The sequence below is a fragment of the Protopterus annectens genome, chromosome 3.part1 (genome assembly GCF_019279795.1).
Source record: "Protopterus annectens isolate FY-2018-M chromosome 3.part1, PAN1.0, whole genome shotgun sequence".
NCBI lineage: Eukaryota > Metazoa > Chordata > Ceratodontiformes > Protopteridae > Protopterus > Protopterus annectens.
This window is the reverse complement of record NC_056732.1, coordinates 27,110,706-27,133,583: the sequence shown is the minus strand read 5'-3', so window position 1 is coordinate 27,133,583 and position 22,878 is coordinate 27,110,706. Positions and strand designations below refer to the sequence as shown.

General features: G+C 43.0%; 1 protein-coding gene across 1 annotated transcript in view; it reads left to right on the top strand.

The window, feature by feature from the left end:
- Window positions 1–22,878, top strand: part of LAMA1 (laminin subunit alpha 1) — a 3,417,884-nt gene that overhangs the window by 278,398 nt on the left and 3,116,608 nt on the right. Inside the window, exon 6 of the mRNA XM_044066516.1 lies at window positions 5,161–5,262. Coding sequence (XP_043922451.1) covers window positions 5,161–5,262 — 102 coding nt within the window. The remainder of the gene's footprint in view (window positions 1–5,160; window positions 5,263–22,878) is intronic.

Here is a 22,878-nt window from a genome sequence, read left to right as displayed (position 1 = left end):
TCAGAAGAAAGTTCATCTGTCCATCCCGCTAACAGGGAGTCTAGGGCTTTGGACAAATTTGGAAAATGGACTTATGCTTCAGACACTTTTTCCCTGAGAGCGCTGAACTACATGGCCCATATTATTCAATTCCAAAGAGAATTGCCTAAAGAAAGTACCAATTTTCTTTCCGCTAATTTGCCAATGGATAGCCACAAAAATGTGGAATCTCAGCTTTCTACCTTATCTTCAATTTCGAATGTCTCCATGGGACAGCTAAAGCCACAGTTACTGGCATAGCTTTATGCAACCATGCCTGGATGATTTAGTGCATGGCTTTGCTCCTTTTGATGACACTACACTGTTTGCTTCAAAAGTCAAGAACACACTACTAAGAAGAAAACAAGAAGGTATGACTCTTTCTGCTGTCAGAGTCCGTTTCTCCACTCCTCAAAGAACATTTTCCAGGAATCAGTGAGAAGGGAAGAAAATATGGTTCCGGAAATTGCAAGGTCCTACCAGGATGCTTTTTCTGACAGACCTCCCCTTGGCAGAGAAAGACGTGATTACAATGGGCATTGCCCTAGAGGCAGAAGTGGACTGCAAAACTAAGGATTTGGCAGACCCTTTTCTGAGAAATGCTTTTAGCTCTCCTGAATGATTGTACAAAAGTCGGGGGAGTGCCTGTTGTTGCACCCACAAACCTGGTGAGTCATCACTTTAGATTCTGGGGTGTTAAGGATAATAACCAAGGGCTACTACTTTCCATTTCTAACTATTCCTCAGGAGAAAGTAAGGATTCCCTTCTTATCGTCCACTCAGTTGGAATCAGCAACAGAATGTTCTTCGCATCACAGGGAGAGGGGACATATGATACAGCAATGCAGAATGTTGTGTTCAGAATGTGAAATGAAACTGTTCAAAGTTCACTGAGGCAGTAGAACAAAATGTATTAAATGAAAAAAGGATTGTGCACAGAATGAATAAAAAATGTAATCCTAGTGTATATTCTGAAATAGAAATACCTGAAGAAAGTAATGAAAATTACCATAAAATGTGGAAAAGACAGTGAAAGTTCTAGAAGTTAATCTGGTGAGCTTAGAAACAAAAATCTAGTCATGCACTGCTTGATAGAGATGATGAGCCTCGGCGGGAAGAAGAAAAATTGTGCCTGTTGATGATGGATAACAAGAAAGAAAAGAAAAACGTGAAATGAAAAAGTAACAAAAAAGAAATAAGTCAGTGTCCTTACAGTAAATGTGAACATTACAAAGGGGAAATCCTTACAGTAAATGTGAACATTGCAAAGGGGAAATCCTTACAGTAAATGTGAACATTCAAAGGGGAAATCCTTACAGTAAATGTGAACATTGCAAAGGGGAAATCCTTACAGTAAATGTGAACATTCAAAGGGGAAATCCTTACAGTAAATGTGAACATTGCAAAGGGGAAATCCTTACAGTAAATGTGAACATTCAAAGGGGAAATCCTTACTGTAAATGTGAACATTCAAAGGGGAAATCCTTACAGTAAATGTGAACATTGCAAAGGGGAAATCCTTACAGTAAATGTGAACATTCAAAGGGGAAATCCTTACAGTAAATGTGAACATTCAAAGGGGAAATCCTTACAGTAAATGTGAACATTGCAAAGGGGAAATCCTTACAGTAAATGTGAACATTACAAAGGGAAATCCTTACAGTAAATGTGAACATTGCAAAGGGGAAATCCTTACAGTAAATGTGAACATTGCAAAGGGGAAATCCTTACAGCAAATGTGAACATTCAAAGGGGAAATCCTTACAGTAAATGTGAACATTCAAAGGGGAAATCCTTACAGTAAATGTGAACATTGCAAAGGGGAAATCCTTACAGTAAATGTGAACATTCAAAGGGGAAATCCTTACAGCAAATGTGAACATTCAAAGGGGAAATCCTTACAGTAAATGTGAACATTGCAAAGGGGAAATCCTTACAGTAAATGTGTACATTGCAAAGGGGAAATCCTTACAGTAAATGTGAACATTGCAAAGGGGAAATCCTTACAGTAAATGTGAACATTGCAAAGGGGAAATCCTTACAGCAAATGTGAACATTCAAAGGGGAAATCCTTACAGCAAATGTGAACATTCAAAGGGGAAATCCTTACAGCAAATGTGAACATTGCAAAGGGGAAATCCTTACAGTAAATGTGAACATTACAAAGGGGAAATCCTTACAGTAAATGTGAACATTCAAAGGGGAAATCCTTACAGTAAATGTGAACATTCAAAGGGGAAATCCTTACAGTAAATGTGAACATTCAAAGGGGAAATCCTTACAGTAAATGTGAACATTGCAAAGAGGAAATCCTTACAGCAAATGTGAACATTGCAAAGGGGAAATCCTTACAGCAAATGTGAACATTGCAAAGGGGAAATCCTTACAGTAAATGTGAACATTGCAAAGGGGAAATCCTTACAGCAAATGTGAACATTGCAAAGGGGAAATCCTTACAGCAAATGTGAACATTGCAAAGGGGAAATCCTTACAGCAAATGTGAACATTGCAAAGGGGAAATCCTTACAGCAAATGTGAACATTGCAAAGGGGAAATCTTTACAGCAAATGTGAACATTGCAAATGGGAAATCCTTACAGCAAATGTGAACATTGCAAGGGGAAATCCTTACAGCAAATGTGAACATTCAAAGGGGAAATCCTTACAGTAAATGTGAACATTCAAAGGGGAAATCCTTACTGTAAATGTGAACATTGCTAAGGGGAAATCCTTACAGCAAATGTGAACATTCAAAGGGGAAATCCTTACAGTAAATGTGAACATTGCAAAGGGGAAATTCTTACAGTAAATGTGAACATTGCAAAGGGGAAATTCTTACAGTAAATGTGAACATTGCAAAGGGGAAATCCTTACAGTAAATGTGAACATTGCAAAGGGGAAATCTTTACTGTAAATGTGAACATTGCAAAGGGGAAATCCTTACAGTAAATGTGAACATTGCAAAGGGGAAATCCTTACAGCAAATGTGAACATTCAAAGGGGAAATCCTTACAGTAAATGTGTACATTGCAAAGGGGAAATCCTTACAGTAAATGTGAACATTGCAAAAGGGAAATCCTTACATTAAATGTGAACATTCAAAGGGGAAATCCTTACAGTAAATGTGAACATTGCAAAGGGGAAATCCTTACAGTAAATGTGAACATTCAAAGGGGAAATCCTTACAGTAAATGTGAACATTGCAAAGGGGAAATCCTTACAGTAAATGTGAACATTGCAAAGGGGAAATCTTTACAGTAAATGTCAACATTCAATGGGGAAATCCTTACAGTAAATGTGAACATTGCAAAGGGGAAATCCTTACAGTAAATGTCAACATTGCAAAGGGGAAATCCTTACAGTAAATGTGAACACTCAAAGGGGAAATCCTTACAGTAAATGTGAACATTGCAAAGGGGAAATCCTTACAGTAAATGTGAACATTGCAAAGGGGAAATCCTTACAGTAAATGTGAACATTGCAAAGGGGAAATCCTTACAGCAAATGTGAACATTCAAAGGGGAAAGCCTTACAGTAAATGTGAACATTGCAAAGGGGAAATCCTTACAGCAAATGTGAACATTCAAAGGGGAAATCCTTACAGTAAATGTGAACATTCAAAGGGGAAATCCTTACAGCAAATGTGTACATTGCAAAGGGGAAATCCTTACAGCAAATGTGAACATTCAAAGGGGAAATCCTTACAGTAAATGTGAACATTGCAAAGGAGAAATGAGAAGAACGGCTGCTTTGAACTGCTGTTCCCAAAGCTATGGGAAAATGATGTAAAGTGGATGTGCAAGTCTGTATGTACAGAAATCACGGTTTTAAATGTGGAACTTATACAGCGGATATAAAAAGTGTACTCTCCCCTGTTAAAATGCCAGGTTTTTGTGGTATATAAAAAATAAGACCACAATAAATCATTTCAAAACTTTTCCCACCTTTAATGTGACCTATACAATTCAATTGAAAAACAGACAAATCTGTTAGGGTAAAAAATATAAAAAATAAAACAAACATGCAATAAGCTGGTTGCGTAAGTGTGCACACCCTTAAACTAATACTTTGAGGCACCTTTTGATTTAATTACAGCATTCAGTCTTCCTGGGTAGGAGTCTGCATGAAGTACGTGATGTGTAGCAGGTAAATATATTTTAGCTGGTGTACTGGTCTGAGAAAGGAGCAGGTAAAATCAAATAACTTAGCAAAATAGATAAACAGAGATGAGCAGATGAGTTACTTGAAGGCATTGCCATTTCTTCACTGAGGTTATCCATATCTCTGTTGCAGTGCTCACTGTAAACCACGGCTTGAAATACTGCTGGATTTTATCTCCTTTCACCCGGGTCGGATACTGCAGGCAGTACTACACGTTATTAAACTGAACCTTAAAGTGCAAGTTAGCTAGGAGGTAAAGGAGGCGGGAACATATTAAAAGACACACCATTTGTGGAATGCAGCACCAGTAATCTCTTTAAGGAACGATAGAAAGTACAGAAAGTAGGTATAACAGAGTAATGATGTGGTTGTGCAGTAATATAATACTCTCTTGTCTGTTACCTCCAGAACAACACACAGTACTTAAGATGCACAAGTACCAGAGTCTAGGACTGAAGGCTGTTCAGAGAGACACACCAGTGCCCATTCCTGAGGAGTGGACAAGTCATGCTCAGAGAGGCACAGTAGTGCTCCGTCCTGAGGAATGGACTAATCATGCTCAGAGAGACAGAGCAGTGCCCAGTCCTGAGGACTGGGCTACTCATATTCAGAGAGACACAGCAGTGCCCAGTCCTGAGGAATGGACTGGTCACATTCAGAGAGACACAGCAGCACACAGTCCTTAGGAATTGACTAGTCACATTCTGACAATGGCTAGTCTTAGACAGCTCTAGCCATCTACACAATTCTGCCAAAACTGAGATGGTACAAATACACATCATTCTGGAACAGTAGGTAAGTGACCTGTTTTATTTATAGCAAAATAAATAGGAATTGTTTTGTGTTAAGTATTCATGAATTGGTTGTACCATTAGTGTTACAGTAGAAGTACATTATTTTGTCTGAGTAAGAATTCCTTGAGGCACCACTCCTATTTTCTTTCATTCTTTTGACATTGTTTCTCTTTTCTGTGCTATTGCAGTTAACTGCTTATGGAGGTTTCCTGACGTATACTGTGTCATATGACATTCCACTCGAGAGTGCAGACAGTGAGATGGTCTCCAGCAAGGATGTCATTATAGAGGTGAGGCTTGCGGCTTACTGATTACACAGTATGAGATGTAAAGCATTCCATTGTATTACTGATAACAATGGCTGGTAATATTCAGTTACAAAGCTGCTGTACTTCTTCCTTTTGGTATTTAAAATTAAACTTCTTAACTCAGCCACTTTTGAAGTTTCTGAAGATGCATTTTTAAATTGAATGGTTCTTTGGCAAAACATGACTTTGTTTTATTCTAGTTACTTTAGTATTTCTAAACAGAAAGTCTTCATAAAGATGTTTTGCATTTGACAGTTCTGATATTTGACCATGTCTGAGTTCCTGTACATTTTGGCTAAGACTTGCAACATTGCTTGTATTGCTTCATACATTCAGAAGTTTTTAAGTGATATGGATTGAGCATATTATTTTGGCACATTGTTTATTTTTTGTTTGAATATTGGGTGGTAGGCTAATACTAAAAGAGGTACCTGTTGAATGTCCGGGAACTTTAAGTCAATTTTCAAAACAGGAAAACCTGAGGTGTGATTAGAGGGACAATACACACATGTATACATATGGGTCTACTTTAAAAGCTCGAAGTTTCAAAACTCAGAATTTCTTATGGTTGAGACCATAAGATCGAAGTTTTGAAACTTTGACACTTCAGGGAAGAAAGAAAAGTCTTTTCTCTTCTTGCAAGCCCCCCTGCACCTCCCACACCACTTGCTAATTAAATATACCAACTCTGAGATTGCACTACAGTGAGGAAAACGGTAAATTTCCTTTTCCGTGCTGTACAGTGATCTCCATTGAAACAGTTCAAAGTTGTAAAACTTCGATCTTATGGTCTCGGCTATAAGAAATTCAAAGTTTTGAAACTTCAAGCTTTAAAAGTAGACCCATACATATGTCAGTATATATATATATATATATATATATATATATATATATATATATATAGAGAGAGAGATAGATATATGGGTCTACTTCAGTCGATCGAACTTTTACAAGTTCGAACCACATATGGCCGTGACCATATGTTTGAAATTGTAAAAGTTTGAAAACTGAAGTAAAACCACAAAAAACAAAAAAGCACAAAAGCTACGCCCTCCCTGCACCCCCACTCCCCCTTACTTAAATATACCAACTTTGAGATCGCACTACATTGTGGAAATGGGAGATCTTCCCTTTCCGCTGTGTACAGAAATCTCCATTCAGTCAGATCGGACTTTTATAAGTTCGAACATATGGTCTCGGCCATATGTGGTTCGAACTTATAAACGTTTGATCGACTGAAGAGGATATATATGTGTGTATGTGTGTGTGTGTGTGTATATATATATATATATATATATATATATATATATATATATATATATATATATATATGGAGCTACTTGATTTTGGCGAATTTCTGTTTCACCGAAACGTGAAATTCGTTAGTGGATTTACGCGAAAGTGCATTTTATCGAAAACGCACTTTTGCATAATGAGTAGGTAAAAAAAAATAAATTAGTTAAATAAAGAAAAATGTGGTTTGCATGTTAACTTAGTTGTACATCAATGTTTAGTGTTGATGTACAACTAAGCGGACTGTTTTTTAGATCGTAGTACAGTGGGGATGAGGGAACAGTCCCTTTTCTCCACTGTAGTGCAATCTCGGAGTGAGAATATTAAAGTGTGGGGGGTGCACGGGGGCTTGCCCCCCTGCATAAAAGTGTTTTTTTTTTTTCCCATGGATTTACATGAAAGTGCATTTTCGTTGAAACGCACTTTTGTGTAAATGTATTTGCTGATTTCCGTTTCGTTAAAACGTAAATTCGATAAGACAGTAGATCTATATATATATATATATATATATATATATATAGATATATATATAGATATATATATATATATATATATATATATATATATATATATATATATACACACACACACACACACACACACACACATACACACACACACACGCGCACACACACACACAGACATGCATTCATAGATACAGAAGATAAAAAATTATTTTATTTGTATGTGTGGGGGGGGGCAAACCTCCTACCCTCCTCTCCCCATGTGAGGAGTTGCAGCCTGCTCACACCTCCGGTTAATTATATATTATGTACCAACTCCAGCATGATATAACAATGGAATAGGGCAAATTCCTACTCCCCTCTGTACTGTAACCTCCCATGAAGTAATGTCAGCATTCTGCGATCATGGGATTATTCAATCATATTGGCTATATTGTAGATGGTTAAGATTACAAACTTTCAACTACATGAAGTGTTTCCAGGTAGAGTTGCATCAGCAGACATTGGCCATAAAAGAGACATACGTGTGCACTACCCTCAGAACTTCTTTGCCACCAGTTGGATCACCATTCCCGGATATCGCTCTGCTGTTGGAATCTCAATTTTCTATGATAAGTACCCCACTGGGAAACCTTTTTTGTACTTTTGCTACCTTTTTCTGAGGTTCATGTCACCCAGAAAAGGGAAGTATGACTGGATGACAGATTCCTTAAAGATAGTCATAAGCGGTGCCTTTTTTGCCTCGGCTCTCAGCACAACCACAAAACCTCTTCCATTTGCCAATTCTTTGTACCAGAGATCTCCGAATTCAGTTATCCTACCTTGCGATCTACTTAGAAAACAACGCCTCAAGCTTCTAGCAAAAAGTGCGATGGAGTCTCCTCCGGACCCAAAGACTGAGCCTACAAAACATAAGGCCAAAAAACATGGGTCTGAAACCGAAGCTGTGCCTTTCGAGTGAGACGTATCTCCCGAAGCACACGACAACTCGGAGACATGTACTGACCAGAATCTGGACCCACAGGCCTGAGCCTGCTTCATAGGCCAGCTTGGCCCCGGGCATTTGCATGTCCAGTGAGGCTTCTCAGTTGTCATTTTCTGACGTCCAGTGGGAACCGAGGCTTATTGTATCAGAGGGTCCTAGAGGAGTAACCCAAATAATTGTTAGGCAGGATGTGGACTCAGACATTGTGAAATGTAGGCCTACATCTGGTCCTCCTTTTTTATACCGAATAGATATGCCTGCAAAGAAAAAACAAAAAAACAAGCATATCTCTCCACCCTCCGACCTACAGAAGGAATGGCTGAACTTCTCACAAGACCTCTTTAAAGTCTTTATAGCTCTTCGGTCTCTGTCAGGTCATCCTGCTTCCCCTTGGAAGAAACCTAGACCCCATCCTACCTCTGATGAAGATTCCTCTTCTGAAGAGGAGGACAAGAATTTGGACTATTCCTCCCAAATCCATTCCCCATTGGATTATGCCTCTCCTGAAGAGGATTCTAGTGGGACAGATTCCCCCATGGAGGAGATTTCCAAAATGTGATCACTTTAAATGGGATACTACAGAGATGTCTGAGGTCCAGAAGTGTTACTATGACTTCCTTCAAGTACAGACCCCCAGTTCTTAAGCTATCCCTGCTGTAATTCCCACCTTTTTGGATGCTTTTGCATCCACTTCCACCCACCCATACTCCTGGCCTGCAGCCCCTAAAAAACATCCAGGTACTACAAAGTACCCAGGGACTGCCAGTTTCTCCTTAGTGCTCCTGCTGCAGATCCTTCTGTAATATCTGCTGCCTCTGATAAGGCCTCCAGGTCGCTTCCTTCTTCCTCCCTGCTGCCCTCAGATAAGGATCAGGTGACTTCCTTCTTCCTCCCTGCTGCCCTCAGATAAGGATCAGGTGACTTCCTTCTTCCTCCCTGCTGCCCTCAGATAAGGATCAGGTGACTTCCTTCTTCCTCCCTGCTGCCCTCAGGTAAGGATCAGGTGACTTCCTTCTTCCTCCCTGCTGCCCTCAGATAAGGATCAGGTGACTTCCTTCTTCCTCCCTGCTGCCCTCAGATAAGGATCAGGTGACTTCCTTCTTCCTCCCTGCTGCCCTCAGGTAAGGATCAGGTGACTTCCTTCTTCCTCCCTGCTGCCCTCAGATAAGGATCAGGTGACTTCCTTCTTCCTCCCTGCTGCCCTCAGACAAGGATTGCAGACAGCTGGAGAGGTTAGGAAAGAAAATCTGTACCTCACCTACCCTGACCTTCACAGCATTAAACTGTAACATGCACATGACCAAGTACAACCTGGAACTCCTTTAAAAAACATCCAGGTACTGTAAAGTACCCAGGGACTGCCAGTTTCTCCTTAGTGCTCCTGCTGCAGATCCTTCTGTAATTCCTGTTGCCTCTGATAAGGCCTCCAGGTCGCTTCCTTCTTCCTCCCTGCTGCCCTCAGATAAGGATCAGGTGGCTTCCTTCTTCATCCCTGCTGCCCTCAGGTAAGGATCAGGTGACTTCCTTCTTCCTCCCTGCTGCCCTCAGGTAAGGATCAGGTGACTTTCTTCTTCCTCCCTGCTGCCCTCAGATAAGGATAGCAGACAGTCGTTAGGAAAGAAAATCTGTACCTCACCTACCCTGACCTTCACAGCATTAAACTGTAACACGCACATGACCAAGTACAACCTGGAACTCCTTTAAAAAACATCCAGGTACTACAAAGTACCCAGGGACTGCCAGTTTCTCCTTAGTGCTCCTGCTGCAGATCCTTCTGTAATATCTGCTGCCTCTGATAAGGCCTCCAGGTCGCTTCCTTCTTCCTCCCTGCTGCCCTCAGGTAAGGATCAGGTGACTTCCTTCTTCCTCCCTGCTGCCCTCAGACAAGGACTGCAGACAGCTGGAGAGGTTAGGAAAGAAAATCTGTACCTCAGCCACCCTGACCTTCACAGCATTAAACTGTAAGATGCACATGACCAAGTACAACCTGGAACTCCTTTAAAAAACATCCAGGTACTACAAAGTACCCAGGGACTGCCAGTTTCTCCTTAGTGCTCCTGCTGCAGATCCTTCTGTAATATCTGCTGCCTCTGATAAGGCCTCCAGGTCGCTTCCTTCTTCCTCCCTGCTGCCCTCAGACAAGGATCAGGTGACTTCCTTCTTCCTCCCTGCTGCCCTCAGGTAAGGATCAGGTGACTTCCTTCTTCCTCCCTGCTGCCCTCAGATAAGGATCAGGTGACTTCCTTCTTCCTCCCTGCTGCCCTCAGACAAGGATTGCAGACAGCTGGAGAGGTTAGGAAAGAAAATCTGTACCTCAGCCACCCTGACCTTCACAGCATTAAACTGTAAGATGCACATGACCAAGTACAACCTGGAACTCCTTTACCAAATTTCCAAACTGGTTTCAGTCATGCCTGATTCTGAAAATAAGGCCCTGGCATCCTCCCTCCTTGCCACCTCTTCTCAGGTAGCCAGACATTCTATCAAGTGCACCTGTGATGCTGTAGAAGCCTCCTCTAGAGCTGCTGCTTCCTCTTCTGCCCTCACAAGATTTGCATGGCTTAGGCTTCAGCCTCTACCTGAGGACATCGAGGCAAAACTAATGAATGTCCCCTTGGACAATACCTTCCTTTTTGGGAACCCTTCAGCAGTGCTCTATAAATTTCAGCAGGAAAAAGCAAAGAACTTAAGGACCTCAAGGACATTCTGGTATCCCGTGTGTCTAAATTTCTTAGAAATTACCCTGCAAAACAAACTTTCGTACGCAGGCAATCCAGAGCCCCAAAGTCTAGACCTCAGAAAAGGCAAAAAACAGAATGACTGCAGAAAATTGTTTACTGGTGTCATTTGAAGGGGGACAGCGGTTTTGGAGATGTCTCGTGCACAACTTGAACCAGTTCAGTTTTGCGGAATTATGGAAGTAGAGGGAAGAGAAGTTTGTTCTAAGTGATCCTTAGTCTCTGGGTAATGACAATTCCTGTGCAGCTAAGTGTGAACAGCTTGAACATTTACTGATAAAGGAGGTTACGCTGTTCTATGATACCAGGCGACGTGAGAAATATGTTTGTTTAAATATTACTCCCAGAGGCCTGAGGGTGGATCGGTTGCCTCCATCCGAGTTTACAGATGAGGAAGCGGATTTATTGGAGGAGTGGAAAAGTATGTCATTGCAGTGCACTTTTGGGTGACTGAAGGTGCTGATTAAAAGGAACTTAGGTTGCACAACAAAGTTTGAAACAACATTCTGCAGATGGTTCCCATAAAGGAGTCCTCTGAGAGTGTGTTTTTAATTGAATGAAAGAAGTTAAGACACACGTCAGCAAGGCAGATGGGGAGATTATTGAGCAGAAGAAAAGGAAATTAGATTGTGATATTAAAGTTTATAAAAGCAACTTTCTGTTTTCATGGCAATGTAAACCACAAAGGGGCAGGGTGTAAGTTCAGCAGAAGGAAGATCACGGACATTGCAAGACTCCTCTGTTTCATCGGCAGAGACTGTTTCATATACATACATACACGCACACACACACACAGGATGACAGCTAATTCCATCTTTGGGCTTGTGCCCTGATGTAGATTTCTTAGATCCTTTAAGATCTTTTGGCTGTGGTCTCACAACCTTCCATTTAGCAGTCGTGAGTATCCATGTGGAAACACTTGTCACTTTGGGCTGAATGGTATTGTGTACCTCTCCCAATGGTCAACTGACAGACATATCTCAGTTACCCATGTAGTGGGCCTTATTTGTTTCACTGTCAACGTGCATTTGTTGACTGTTTCTCTTCATTACCTTGTGGGAGGCAGGATAGCAGCCCATCAGTGGCTGATATTTGTTATACAGATCAATGCTGAAATATAATGCCTTACCTATTGGAATTGATAACACATGGGCCTCCACCATTCTGGCCTGACATTCTGAGCTTCTATACACCCCCAACATGGAGTCAAACTTCTGTCCTTGTAAGGACATCAATGTCATCCTCTAATAAAAAGGAAGAACAGACTTGCCATCTTCATTTCTTTTTTTGTCACAAGAAATTGTTCCCTTCCTGATGAGTTACAGAGGATTTTAGTATCACATTTGAATTTTTTAAAGGCTAGTGATATCCCCCAAAAAGATCACCAGCAGGTTTGTTTATGGAAGATAAGTTCCATCTGAAGACTACCATGTGGCATGCCTTTATATGTGGAAGAAAAACACCAGGATTTTTTTTTCCCTGTGAGAACTGCACTTCTTTTATTTACAATACATTGGTTTGTTGTTCCATAATGTTTGGGTCTTCTTGGAGTACAAGAAGCTTCTGGTACTGGGGCAAGGGCATCTTCCTTTCCACTAGCAGGAATCCCACTTGGACTAAAAATGATGATCAGAGCATGTGCAGGTTGGGATTGTGAGGCTGTAGCAACCCTGACAGTCCCACAGAAGTCTTGCAAAGCTGTCCTTGGTGAGCTGCAGTGTAGTCCAATTTCAGGCCCACAGACTCCATTTAGCAGTTTTTATCTTCAGACCTGCCTTAACCTTCTGGAGAGAGAGTGGTATTGTTTCCTCTAGCTAACCCGGCAGATTTCAGGAATTAATCTAAAGCAAACCTCGTACTAATAAGTGACATCCTAGTCATATTTCAAGCCCCCTCGAAACCATGAGACCACTGCTGCCTGTGAGGAATTGTTCTTGAAATCCCTGTACAGTCATGTTAATGGCAACATAGAGACAGCTCTACCCACCTGGAATAAGCACAACACAGACTCAAAAACTAAACACCCTGGCGGAATCCCAACATCAACAAAGTGTGTAACAGATTAAGAAGTATAATTCCCAGCAAGATAAAGTCTTCCACATCAATCTAAAAAAGCAACTCAAGGAGCTAATCGTCTACCAAAGCCAAATTTGAGGTCATAATAGCTTCCCAGGCCAGGAACAGTCACAAGTTACTTTTCATTTATGTCCGCAATGCTAAAAATACTGCATTGGTGGGCCCCATTAATATCCCAGGATACATTCTTATCTTTTCTGGTAAAAGTAAAAGTCTGCAAACACTACAGGCACTGTTGGTGACTCCCTGCTAGGTGAAGAAAGTAAATCTATATTTTTTTGTCTGTGAGTTGCTTAAACTGATAAAGCTGCTTTCTGTTTTACCTGCTCCGTTTTGTTTTCTGTTTTAAGAAATCTGCTTGGCCTGGTGTTTTTGTTATGTGTGGCAGATAGACACTTAAATTACCTAGGCTGCACATTTCACATTTTATTTTTTTCTTTCATTGGTTAACTTGTTTCTTGCATGATACTTAAATGCATAGAGAATTTCTGTGTCTTTGTCTTTTCTGATAAGACTAAAGGCTTGCAAAAATTGCAAGCATTTTTGGTGACTCCCTGCTGGGTGAGGAAAATAAATCTATTTTTTTTTTGTCTGTGAGTTGCTTAAACTGAGCTGTTTTCTCTTTTACCTGCTGTATTTTATTTTCTGGTTTAGGAAATCTGCTTGTCCTAGTGTTTTTCTTTTGTATGACAGACACTTAAATTTCCTAGGTTGCACATTTCACATTATTTTTTCCATTGGTTAATTTGTTTCTTGTGTGATACTTAAATACACAGAGAATTTCTGTGTCTTTGTCTTTTCTGATAAGACTTAAGGCACTGTTGGTGACTCCCAGCTGGTTATTTTTCACACCTACCATTCCATTCCTTGATCTACTTTTTAAACGTGGTGATTTTAAGCAGCCCACCCTTACTGTAAATTGAGCTTTATAAGCCCGTCCCTTTCAACACTACTATTTTTATCTTGAGTTATTTATTTGCCTTTCCTTATATTTATTTTGAAAAATTAGTGCATTTTGCCTCTTATTGTCTGATGATGTGAAATTGTTCGATCTCGCCGTTTGTTCTTACACACGGGTTCGGAGCCGATCCTCGGCTCCGAGTCGGCCACATCACCAGCTTCGCATCTTCGAGAAAGATCGAGGCACAGTGTTATCCCATGATCCTCCGGTGTCAACCCTCAGATCTAGTTTGCCGCTAGCAGCAGATCGCATACTGAGAGGCTCGGGCCAGTATATTTTCATTATATTTCATCTTTTTTCGAAGTTGTAGTTTAGAATTAGTGCTTAAAGTAGTTTTATAACTAATATATAGTAGTGTAGAGAGTGTTAATTAACAGAGTGTGTTTTTTCTCTTAGATAAAAATAGTTTAGTATTTACTTCAGTTAAGGCCTTGGATTTTTCTGTCAGGATTGACAGTAATTTTTATATATTATTGTAGTTTTTTGTCTTAACTTTTTTTCCTTATAACATAGTTAGATAGTGTTAAAACTGTTTGTCTATTATTATTATAGATATATATATTTAAATACATATACTTATATATATATATATATATATATATATATATATATATATATATATAGTGTGTGTTCCTATATATTAGTGTGCTGTGTTTTTTGCTATATATTTTTTCATAACTATACAGTTAAAAATGTCTGAGAAAGCCAAATCAGGCTTCAAGAGATGTCAGTGTGGACAAAAAGATGTCAATTACTGATAACCATTCCTCCTGCGTCTACTGTCTTGGCCCTCTCCACTTGCAGGAAGACTGCTCCATATGTCATTCCTTCAGTGGGAGGGTCATGCTGGAAAGACGCAGGAAGTTGGTTGACAGAGGGTTGCTTAAACCCGAATTTCAAGAGGCCCTGGACAAGACCGATCAAGTGTCCAAGTCTTCGAAGGGGTCGAAGTCTTCAAGAGTGTCGGAGCCTAAGTCCTCGGCTCCAAGCACCTCTTTCCAGATTCGGACGCCGGCTCCAAAGGCCTCGGGGTTGGGCGTCGAGTCCTTGTCTCTGATCGAGACTACCGTGTTGGAGCCGGTATCGGAGTTACCACCACCTTCGATCCCTCGCTCGGTGACGGCTTCGGCCCCTTCGACCCGTTCTTCGAGGCTGCTTTCCGATTCCGATGTCGACCGAGTGGTACAGAAGCTAATGGAGAACTCGGCTCTGTCCAAACTCATCGAAGTTTCAACCCAGTTGGTATCGAAACTCTAGACCCTTCCTACCCCTTCGACCAATCCTCCTCCGAGACCTCTCGAGTCATTGGAGCCAGGAATCGAAGAGCCGATGAGTGTAGAGCCCTCGGTGCCTAAGCCTCCAGTTGTGCTATCGACACCTTTAACCTCGACACCCTCGGAGCCGACGGTCTTTCCTTGGTTCCGTGGGGGACAGTCGAACCAAACTTTTGGTTCCGACTCTTCCCCTCGGAGCCTCGGCTCAGATCAGTTTGGTTCCGTCCTCAGTGTTGGAGCCCGTGGCTCCGGTTTCCGGGAGGCTATTGGCTTCTTCTGAACCGATGGCATCCTCGGACCGGGGCACCGATACCTTCGACATCATGAGGAAGGTCTTGTCTGAACAGACACTTACATCATCGACTTCTTCTTCTCCTTCCCCAAAGGGTCCGTGTTCTGCTTCTGTACCTTCAGTCCCTCCTAAGCGTCGAGACCCAATGCCTCAGCAAGCTCCAGAGGGCGCCCCTACTTCCTCGGATGCATCCCCAGAAGCCCCCTCTGAGGATGTACCGAGGAAAAGATTGTGCAAGAGGAGGCACATAGATTCCCCACAGGAATCTCTAACATGGGATAATGATTTGGATGAAGCAGAAGGGTCCCCACGGTCCCCCTCTGAAGATGTCTCTTTTGCTGACATTTTAGAAATCTTGAAACAGAGGGGAGATGGGCAATCCCTTACCCTTTCTGCAGACGAATCGGTACTGCTGAAGGCATTTGGGGCTCAACCTTCTACCTCCTGGGTGACCCCTCTGTTTGACGAGCTTATGGATCTCATAGCCCGTAGAGCTTGGGAATCACCTGATACAGTGTAACCGGTCCCCCGTAGACCTAACAAATACATCACAGCCCCTCAAGACAAGAGTTACCTTACAAAAGGAGTTCCCGTGGATACTATGGTGGTGGCGGCAGCCACTAAAAAGGAAATGTCCGAATCATCCTCCTCTGTCCATCCTCCTAATAAGGATTCTAGGATGATGGACAGGTATGGGAAGTGCGTATTTAGTTCTGCGACTTTCTCCATGAGATCGCTCAACTACCTTACGCATTTCACGCGTCTATAGAGAGATCTCATTAATGAACTCGGAGATACTCTCCAGGGTAACACAGATGCTGCTGTCTCCAAAAAAGTGACAGCACAGCTTAACACCCTCAACTCCATAGTGAACTCGTCCATGAGGCTTATTTCATACGCAGCCGAAGGATCGAGTAGGGCGGCAGCTTTCAGCGATTGCTCTGAGGAGGCAATCCTGGTTGTGCCTATGCTCCTTTGCGGAATCTTTCAAGTCTTCCTTTACAAACGCCCCCTTTGATGGTGCTTCCTTGTTTGGCCCCAAAGTAAAGGAGACCCTCACTAGGTGCGAGCAAGTAGGGAAGACCCTGTCTGCCGTAGGGGTCCATTTTTCCGCCCCGTCTAGACCATACCCCAAAGGGAATAGAGGTGGAAAAATGTGGTTCTGAAAGACTCAGGGATCCTTTCAGCCCACTCAGAGTGATGCCCCCTCCAGAGGCAGAGGAGGGGCAAGAAATGGAAGACGCCACCCAGGCGGCAGAGGGGGTCCGCAAAATCAGGGCGACAGAGAGACCTTCTCTGGGAAGCCCTTCCAGCACTCCTGAGTGCAGGCCCGACTGTCCTACTCTGGAGGCAGTTGGGGGTCGCTTAGCTTTATACCCGGAGGCCTGGCTAAATCTCACATCAGATTCCTGGGTAAAAAGCATAGTTATCAGCGGCTACAATATTCCCTTTATAAAAACCCCACCTGCCCCTAAAAAGCTCCCAGATGTTCCACCCAGTCTGCGAGACCAGGCAGTCGTAGAGATAAAAAGGCTGCTCGAAAACAGAGTCATCCAACCAGTCCCGGCGGACCAAGTAGGATCCGGAACTTACTCAAGGTTCTTTTTAGTTCCAAAGAAAACAGGGGACTGGAGACCGATTTTGGATCTCAGCAAACTCAACACCTTCGTGGAGAAGGCAAAGATGTTCATCGTGCATACAGCTGCAGTAATCACAGATGGGTTTTCAGCCGTCAGGCGGTCCCTCGGTCGGCCGAATTCCAAAGTCTTGGTCCGGCGTCGGTTGTCGTCGCTTACTCTTCTGACGTCAATGAGGCCTGAGTATATAAGACACAGCCGATGCCATGTTCTTCAGTCTTTTTTGCCGCGCGGTGCCCGAAGCAGAAGCAGTTCGCAAGTGCCGGTCGGCCAGCTCCTGAATTACAAAAAAATTGGAAACCGAAGTCTTCATTAAAGCTAAGTACCCGTTAGAAACTTTTCTTGCCTCAGACCGATGTCAGAAAAAGTTAATAATTGTATTTCTTGTGGGAAGCAAATACCGCATAAGGATTTCCATTCCCTTTGCATACCTTGTTTGGGCCCAGACCACGACGTCTCGGGCTGTCGCTTTTGCGCTACCTTCAATAAACGCACTATTAAGCGTCGGGCGGAGTTCGCCCAACACTACTTTGGTAAAGCTTTTGATTATAAAATGTCGTCGGACACTCCGACTACCGCTTTGCCCAAAAAACGCAAGGAAAAGGACCGACATGCGAGGCCCGCGGTCCCCGCTGACACCACGCCAAAACAGGCTACACGTGGTCCGGTTCTCAGCGAGACGCCTTTGCAGTCCGTGACTACCGACGACACTCCTTTGGCGGTGTCTTCTGTACCCGAGACTGCTGGGTCCTCGGCCCTTTCCCAGACTACTACCGAAGCCCCTGCTTATGTAGAGCCTATTAATGTGGACAGATCCACCTCCACCCATGGTGTATTTAGGCCCTCATCTTCTTTTTCCATTAAGGCCTTTACTAAATCCAAAGCAGCCAGGCATCCCACGAGGCCTGTTGCACAGGGCCCATCTTCAGGAACCATGCCTGAAAAACAGATGCTAAAGATGGCTCTGGATTTAATTACTCTTATCAGGGGTTCTCATCCCCCTCCTGACAAGAGACCCAGAGTGGAGGAAGATTCTCCCTCTTCTGATCAGGGATCCATTTTATCAGAACATTCTGATGCAGAGGAACACTCTTATTCTCCTTTTGAGGATTCGGATGCAGAACAGTCCATTCCTTCGGTATCCCCTCCTGAGGATTTTTCCTTTGGGGAAACCTTGCACACCTTGAGAGAACACTTCCATTGGGAAGGCCAAGACTTTTCAGATTCCAAGAAAAGACAGGGAATTTCTTTGGTTACCCCAACACAGACCTCTGGCTATACCCCCTGTTTTGGACATACTGGATGATGTCTATTCGGAGGCTTGTCTTAACCCTGATTCTCTGCCTCCTGCACCAGTAAAACCTGATAGGTATTACAGAGTACCCAGCTCTCACCAATTTCTCTTCAAAAGCCATAATGCTGACCCTGAGACCATTTCACAAGGCCCCAAGGGGTTGAAGGCCTCCACTGCCAAGAATCCACTTCCTGCAGAAAGGGAATCCAGATCTTTAGAAAGGTGGGGTAAAAAGGTATATACCTCGGCCACCCTAGCCATGAGGGCCTTAAACTGTCAGTTTCATATGATTAAATATCAACAGTACCTGTTATCACAATTAAGGAACAAAATGTCTCAACCTGAACAACCAGATTTAAAAGAGTTACAGGATATGATGCATAGTGCGGAGCAAGTGGGTAAACACACCTTACAATGTGGTTATGATGCCCTAGAGGCTTCCAGTAGAGCGGCTGCTACAGGATCAGTCATTCGCAGACATGCCTGGCTTAGGGAACAAAGTTTGCCTGATCATGTGAAAGCTAAACTTCTAGATGCTCCTTTACAAAAGGATGTACTATTTGGTACTAATGCTGAGGAGATACTACGGAAAATGGAAGAAAAAGCCAAATCTATGCAAACTGTCAAAGCTTTCTTACAGGTCCAACCACCACGTTTTAGCAGAAATTGGCCTTCAAAAAACTGGTCCTTTCCAGGCACTGACAAGCCCCAAAGAGGTAGATACAGACGCACAAGGGGCAGAGGGCAATCACAAGGATCATATAGAGGCAGACAATGGCAAACTCCAGCACCAAGAGGTGGTGAAGACAGTGCACAACAATACAGGAAGCAAACCCAATGACTCCCTCATTTCCATGCCAAGCAGGTCTCAGCTGGCAGTACCTTTGGGAGGGAAACTAGCATTATTTGCAAGCAATTGGCATATTGTCACAACAGACAAATGGATTCTGGACATTATAAACAGAGGCTACAAATTTCAATTTCACACTCTTCCAAAATGAGAGGCATGCCAAACCTGCCACAAAATCAAAGGGCAGAGGCACAACTGCAAATTTCAAAGCTCATAAACATGAGAGCTATTCAAAAGGTACCTACGCACCAACAAGGTCAAGGTTTTTATTCAAGACTTTTCTGGTACCAAGGAAAGGAACCGACTGGAGACCCATTTTGGACTTATCCATCCTAAACACATTTCTACTCGTACCAAAATTCAAGATGCTCACATTACAGCAACTTCTTCCCATGCTGGGCAAGGAGTTTTGGCTGGTAACATTGGACCTCAAGGAGGCATACCTGCATGTCCCAATCAGACAAAGCTGCAGAAGATACCTCAGATTTCTTGCAGGTTCAATCCACTATCAATTCTCTGCATTGCCCTTTGGCTTATCTACTGCGCCCAGAGTATTCACAAAGTGCCTGGCATCAGTGATTGCCTACTGCAGACTTCAACGGATACAAATTTACCCTTATCTGGACGACTGCCTGATCCAAGCGGACAGCAAACACATACTTCTGGAACATCTGGCATATGTGACACGGTTACTGCTTTCTCTAGGATATACAATCAACAAAGAGAAATCAAGGCTAACACCATCTCAGAAAATAACCTTCCTGGGTGCCAACTTGGACACAAACACCCAGATGGCATATCTTACGCCAGAAAAACAGGGGCAACTATCTCAGTACTTCAAAATACTAGCAAAAAGTACCAGGCTTACTGCAAGGAAAATCCTGCAGGCTCTGGGATTCATGGCATCTTGCATTCTTCTAATCCCATGTGCAAAGCTGCATATGAGGAAACTTCAATGGTACCTAAAAAGTCTATGGTCTCAACACAGTCACAGTTTGGAAACAATTATACCAATAATTCCATGTTTACAAAAGGAATTTCTATGGTGGGCCCAAGCATGTCAAGTAAACACAGGCCTTCCATTCTGCAAGCCTCAAGCAAAACAAGTCATAACCACAGACGCCTCAGATTACGCCTGGGGGGCGCACATGAAGGACAGGTGCATTCAGGGCAGATGGTCCCAAAAGGAAAAGCACCTTCACATCAATCAAAAAGAAATGCTAGCAGTAATGAATGCAATTACAGCTTTCAAGGACTTCCTGCATCCAGGACAATTACTGATAAGAACAGACAACACCACAGCAATGTGGTACATAAACAAACAAGGAGGAACACATTCATACCCCTTGTGCAGACTAGCCATGACTCTTTGGAACTTGGCTCTGGAAAGACAAATCGAACTTCAAGCACAATACTTGCCAGGATTGGAAAACACACTGGCAGACAATCTAAGTAGAAATATGACAGATCCACACGAATGGAAGTTATCCTCAGGTGTTTACAGAAATAATCCAAGCGTGGGGGAGGCCAGACATAGATCTTTTTGCCTCCCACAGGAACCATCAATTGGAAAAGTTTTGTTCAAGGACCTTTCATCCAAAGGCCTGGAGAGTGGACGCACTTTCATTCAGTTGGACAGCATGGACAGTTTACGCATTCCCACCTCTGCCTCTTCTGCCCAAGGTGCTTTTGAAAGCAAGAACAGACAAACCGAGGATGATACTGATTGCTCCAGATTGGCCAAGGCAACACTGGTACCCACTCCTGAGGAGCCTAACACATACTCCTCCTTGGTCCCTGCCTCTAATGCCTCTTCTGCTGACTCAACACAGCTACAAAACTCTTCACAGTCAGCTGAAAACACTCAATCTTGCTGCATGGAAAATTCCTTAACACAGCAACAGACCCTACTCTCCAAGGAGGTGCAGGATGTCATTTTGGAGGCCAGAAGATCATCTACTAGAAAAGCTTACTCCGCAAAATGGAAGTGGTTTTGCTCTTGGAATGAGAAAAGAGGCCAGGACCCTAGAAAACTGAACTTGCCTCAGGTTTTACAGTATCTAGCTGAGCTGCTGAACAGTGGACTTTCATTTTCTTCCATAAAAATACATGCCTCAGCCATTTCTGCAGAATTCAACACGGATCCCCCTTTATTTTCTCATCCACTCTTATGACAGTTCCTCAGAGGGGCTAAGAATATAAGACCTCCAAGGAAGCAACCAATACCAGCCTGGGACCTTAATTACATACTAGAAAAATTAACATTGCCTCCTTTTGAACCAGCTGCCTCAACAGATTTGCAATATTTGTCCTGGAAAACAGCCTTCCTTCTGGCCATCACTTCAGCTCGTAGGGTTTCTGAACTACAGGCCCTCATGGCGGTGCAGCCCTTCCTCATTTTCCATCAGGACAGGGTTTCCCTTCATACCAACCCATCATTTATGCCAAAAGTGGTATCCAGGGTAGCCTTAAATCAAGCCATACACCTCCCTACCTTTTATCCCAATCCTCAAAACAAAGGGGAAAGGCTGCTACACTCTTTAGACATCCATAGGCAGTTACGTTTTTATTTGGACAGAACAAAGTCCTTCAGGAAATCAGAACAACTTTTTGTGTCCTATGCTGTTGGGGCTCAAGGGAAACCAGTTACAAAACAGACTATTTCCAAGTGGATTGGCCACTGCATACGGTTTTGTTATTCCTATCATGGGAAATCTGTTCCTACAGGTATCAGATCACACTCCACCAGGGCCACAGCCACCTCTACAGCCTTCCTCAGAGGTGTTCCTACCAAAGATATTTTGGAGGCAGCTACTTGGAGTTCTGTACATACCTTCACAAAACACTACCACCTGCCTTTATATTCCAGAACAAGAGCAGGCTTTGCCACTGCTGTTTTGCAGGGCATTCTAGCTCAACCCAGTTCCTCCTAGTACCTACCACCCTATGCATAGCTTTGGGACTCTACCCATCTGTGATTACTGCAGCTGTATGCACGATGAACATAGTACAGTTTTGTACCTACCATAAATGTAGATGTTCGAGTGCTAATACAGCTGCAGTACAGGATGTTCTTCATTCCACATTGCTGCAGTCCTAACTATTGGGTAGTCCGCTGTCCAGTCGGCCCGCCCGAACCAATAGTATGGCTGGCGTGGGTCAGGGCGCGAGAACTGCGTCGCCAGTAGAAGGGTACTAATGCGCCGACGCACGACCATATCTTTAGTCTTTTTTGATGGTCCGATGCAGAAGCAATTTTGCGAGTGCAGGTTGGCGTTCTGAAAGTTTCTGAAGTCAGAGTTTCATAGAATATTTTGTTTTTTCTTGCCTCAGTATTTAACCGGATGTCAGAAAAAGTGAATAACTGTATTTCTTGTGGAAACAGATACCTCATAGGGATTACCATACTTTGTGTATACCTTGTTTAGGGCCTGATGTTGGATGCCGCAAACGCACTATTAAGAGAAGGTTAGACTGTGCCAGGTTAGTTTTGGGAAGCGTTATAATTATAAAATGGACAAAGCAGCAAAGCCGGAGGTTTTGCCAGGTGTTTCTTTGGAGTCTCAGGCTGAGACTTTACTGTTACTGGATGTATCCTCGCATGAAGTAGGCCAGGCTGAGGTGGCTTCTCAGGTGGCTGTTCTTCCCTCTCTTCCTAAGGTGGTTAGAGCCTCCCCTTCTGTTTCCAAGGCTTCTTTGAGAGGCAGGCCAAGTTTAACTTCAGTGGGGGTTTC